The 4,068-nt window shown below is 45.4% G+C and overlaps 1 protein-coding gene across 1 annotated transcript; it reads left to right on the top strand.

The window, feature by feature from the left end:
• The first annotated feature begins 414 nt into the window (after positions 1 to 414).
• Positions 415 to 2,140, top strand: LOC116843411 (matrix metalloproteinase-14-like). The gene is made up of 4 exons (XM_032813803.1): positions 415 to 749; positions 838 to 1,612; positions 1,753 to 1,966; positions 2,130 to 2,140. The coding sequence occupies exons 1-4, from the start codon at positions 415 to 417 to the stop codon at positions 2,138 to 2,140; spliced, it is 1,335 nt and encodes a 444-aa protein (XP_032669694.1).
• The last annotated feature ends 1,928 nt before the right edge of the window (positions 2,141 to 4,068 follow it).

The following is a 4,068-nucleotide window of genomic DNA, read 5'->3' on the forward strand; positions in this document are numbered from 1 at the left end:
AAGTAGATTCAAAACGGTGTTTGAGAAAGGTTACACGCCCAATTGGTACACGAAAATCTTCAAGGTGGTCAAAGTGCAACGAACGAATCTGCTGCAATATTCTCGAGGAAACGCGATAGAGGGAGGATTATACGAGCATGAGCTGCAGCGAACTGCTCGTCCCAACATTTATCTCGTGGAAAAGGTTTTGCGCAAGGGTAGCGATCGCGAATACGTGAAGTGGCTGGGTTTCGATAAATCGCACAATTCCTGGATTCACATGTCGAACGTCTTGTGATCCATCGATTTCCTTTCCTCCCCCTCCGTTTCTGTCGCGTCCCGCGTAACCGTATGGACCATCATTCGCATCGCAATCGTCGGTGTGAGAGGAGGAGAAGGAGGAAGAGGAGAGAAAGTATTACGACCGCGATAATAATGACAAGAATACTTGTCTCGGTCGTTATCGCCAGTATTGTGATCGCGTTTCGCATTGCCGCAGCCGTCACCGCCACCGCCGGAAGTGTTGACGGAATACTGACACCGCGACCTTTTGACGATTACGACGACGACGACGTCGAGTTGGCGAATCGATATTTGCAAAAGTACGGTTATCTGCAAGAAAACGTGTTTGATTCGATCACGGAGAAGAGGAAGATTGAGATGGAGGAACTTCTACGACAAGCACTCGCTCTATATCAAGAAATATATCGAATCGCAGGCAAGGGAGAACTGAACAATATTACACTAGATCTAATGAAAAAACTGATACGGTCTCAAAGATATCTCTAGCGAAACGGTAAACTCGCCGACACCGACGTGAGCGACGAGATTTATCACGTGGAATTTTCATCTGGCCAGCGAGACCGTTTTGAAGACGACGAGAGTTGCTTTCGACACGTGGGCCAGGAACTCGTCGTTGATATTCGAAAGTAATATTTCGCATCCTAACATCATGCTGTCGTTTCGCGAATGTTCTCACGTATTTGCGCAACCGAACGGTGCCGCCTGCCCCACACCGCTGGACGGACCCGTCGGCGTGCTCGCTCACGCGAATTATCCCACCAGAAGTGCCGATCACGTCTCAGAGGTGTACATCGACAGAGCGGAATCGTGGCACATAAAGATCAATAAGAATCCCTCAAAGAGATACAGTTTGTTGTACATATTGATATACGAGATCGGCCACGCCCTAAGATTGCCACACAGCGAACGCAAAGATTCGGTGATGTACGCGTTCGCGCCAGAACGACCCATTTTTCCGATGGAACTCAATCTGGAGGATACGCTCAATATTCAACAATTGTACGGTGGAACATTGGCGGCGACGACTACGCGGCCGTTGTCAGTGACGACCCCTGCCACGAGAGAAAATGACGACGATGACGACGACGACGACGGCGAAGACGAGGCAGATCTGTGCGCCCTGCGTCGCATAAATATCCTAGTGATAATCAACAAACGAATATTTATTGCCAGTGGTCGTTGCGTGTGGTCGGTCGATATAAACGTCAGATCCTATCAAAAACTAATACTGATCACGGAATATTTGAAATTTCTTCCGGAAAATTTTACTATTTTTTCGGCAGCTTATCAAAAACCTTCGGAGGGTATCGTTTTGTTCGCCGACAATAGAGTATATACGACCGAATTTTCCAATCAAAGATTGATAGAGGAGCGGTCGTTCACCGATTTCAGACTACCGATGAACGCGAAGATCAACACGGCGATAAACACTTACAGAGGAGAGTTTCGTTATTTACATCGATTACGTAGTGGACGAAACCGACGATTGCGCCACCACCAGAATCGTCAGACACCATAGAGAGTCAGAAGAAGGGACTGTTGCAACAATTACGCGATCTCTTGCAGCGAATCGTGTGGCTGACCGATGACAGTGGTGGATCCAACGACGGCAATCTCATCGTCGCCACAACGGTGCGGTTTCTCTGGACAAACGAGTCCAAATTGAATGATATTTTTTTCTTCTGTAAAAACTTTTATGTTACATTTTCTTCTTATATATATATATATATATATATATATATATATATATATATATATATATATATATATATATATTGTATTTGCTTCGGCAAGTATATATAGTATGTTTTAAATATATGTTTCTTTTTCGCTAAAAAATTTTTCAGATGACTCCTGAAAAAAACAAACATAATTTTATTTTTTTCCTTTTATTCTCTCTCTCTCTCTCTCTCAATATATACATATTTTTAATCGTGTCGTCGATCGATTTCCTGCTCGTTCGCCGCCGCCGCCTGCATAATGTCCCCACGGCAGAGTTTCATGCAATTCTCCGGGTATGACGTAACGCTTATCGTCGTACGGACTCAATGCTAGCTTCAGCTCCGATATCGTGTAAACTCCACATTGTGGAGTACCGAACGCACGGCGAACTGACACTTCGTCTGTTCTTTCGTATCCACTAGACACTCGACGTAATCAGAGAAAATTATCTCGCGCGCAACCACATTCTTTTTGATGCCCTTGATTCTCTTCGTGTCGTCCCGACCCTTCACTCGATACGCGTACATCTTCGATCTCAGGCCCACGAATTCGGTCATAATCGCGTCATTGTTCTCGTCCTTCATCAATCCTCACTCTTTTCTTCTCGGGAGGCATATCGTGCGCATTATCGGGAGGATAGTCGCTCATATCGAATCTCGCGATATCGCGCCTCATCAGCTTGTAAGCGTTCTCGAGATAATACACAAAACTATCGGTGTCTGTGTACATGATCCTACACTTGTCGCCATACAACGGTTTCATATAATCGTAATGAAATTCGTAGAGATGCGTTTTCGATATCTCGAGCACGCACATGTCAATGTACACGAGTTTCATTATCTTGACCTCGAGTTTACGCAATTCCACGGCCATGAGGTCTTCCGAGAAAATGCTTCTGCTGTAAAAATTCGGTTTCGCGATCATCGCCTCGGCCCCGTATCTACCGTCCCAATGAGTCATCAATCGAACGTCTACGTGCTCGCGCACGTTCTTCATCGTCTTACCGAACACGGCGTTATTCATGAGCTTGTATATATTAGGTGTACAACTTTGCTTTCGCCGTTTGTTTTCCGAAATTCAAGGCTTTATTGTAAAGAACTGGTTATACATTTATGATTCGAAGTATTGTCCATCGCTGGCCACTACTTTCTCCCATCTTTCGGGCAGCGTACGAATCCCGTGTCGAAAAAACTGGTCATCTTTTGAGGCGATCCACGAATCGATCCAATTTTTTTCTTCTTCATAAGACCGGAAGTGCTGGTCAGCCAGACCGTGTGCCATTGATCGAAACAAGTGATAGTCAGAGGGAGCAACGTGTGGAGAATACGGCGGGTGGGGTAGGACTACCCATTTCAACGTTTCCAAATATGTCTTGACCACTTTCGCAACATGGGGTCGAGCATTGTCATGCTGCAAAATCACTTTATCTGTCTCTCGTCTCTCGTTGTATTGCGGCCGTTTATCTTTCAATGCTCGGCTCAAACGCATCAATTGCGTTCGATACTGATCGCCTGTGATTATTTCAGTCGGTTTTAACAGCTCATAATACGCTACGCCGAGCTGGTCCCACTAAATACAGAGCATGACTTTGGAGCCGTGAATATTCGGTTTGGTCGTCGACGTGGAAGCATGGCCGGGAACTCCCCATGATTTTCTGCGCTTGGGGTTATCGTAATGAATCCATTTTTCGTTCCCAGTCACAATGCGATGCAGAAATCCTTTCCGTCTTTGCCTTTCAAGCAGCTTCACAAGCAAATAAACGCCGTTCACATCTCTCGGCTTCAATTCGTACGGCACTCAATTTCCTTGCTTCTGAATCATTCCCATGGCTTTGAGACGTTTTTTAAATGGCTTGTTGAGTCACTCTCAATGATCGTGCCAATTCTTCTTGATTTTGACACGAGTCTTGATCAAGTAATGCCTCCAATCCTGCATCTTTAAAAACCTTCTCTCTTCGACGTCAAAATCACCGTTCTTGAAGCGTGAAAACCACTCACGACACGTTCTTTCACTAATAGCGGCCTCATCATAAATATTTGAGAGCATTCGATGAACCTCAGCCGC

Source organism: Odontomachus brunneus, unplaced genomic scaffold, assembly GCF_010583005.1.
Source record: "Odontomachus brunneus isolate Ranch 3 - 2012 unplaced genomic scaffold, Obru_v1 Obru_scaffold_032, whole genome shotgun sequence".
Classification (NCBI taxonomy): domain Eukaryota; kingdom Metazoa; phylum Arthropoda; class Insecta; order Hymenoptera; family Formicidae; genus Odontomachus; species Odontomachus brunneus.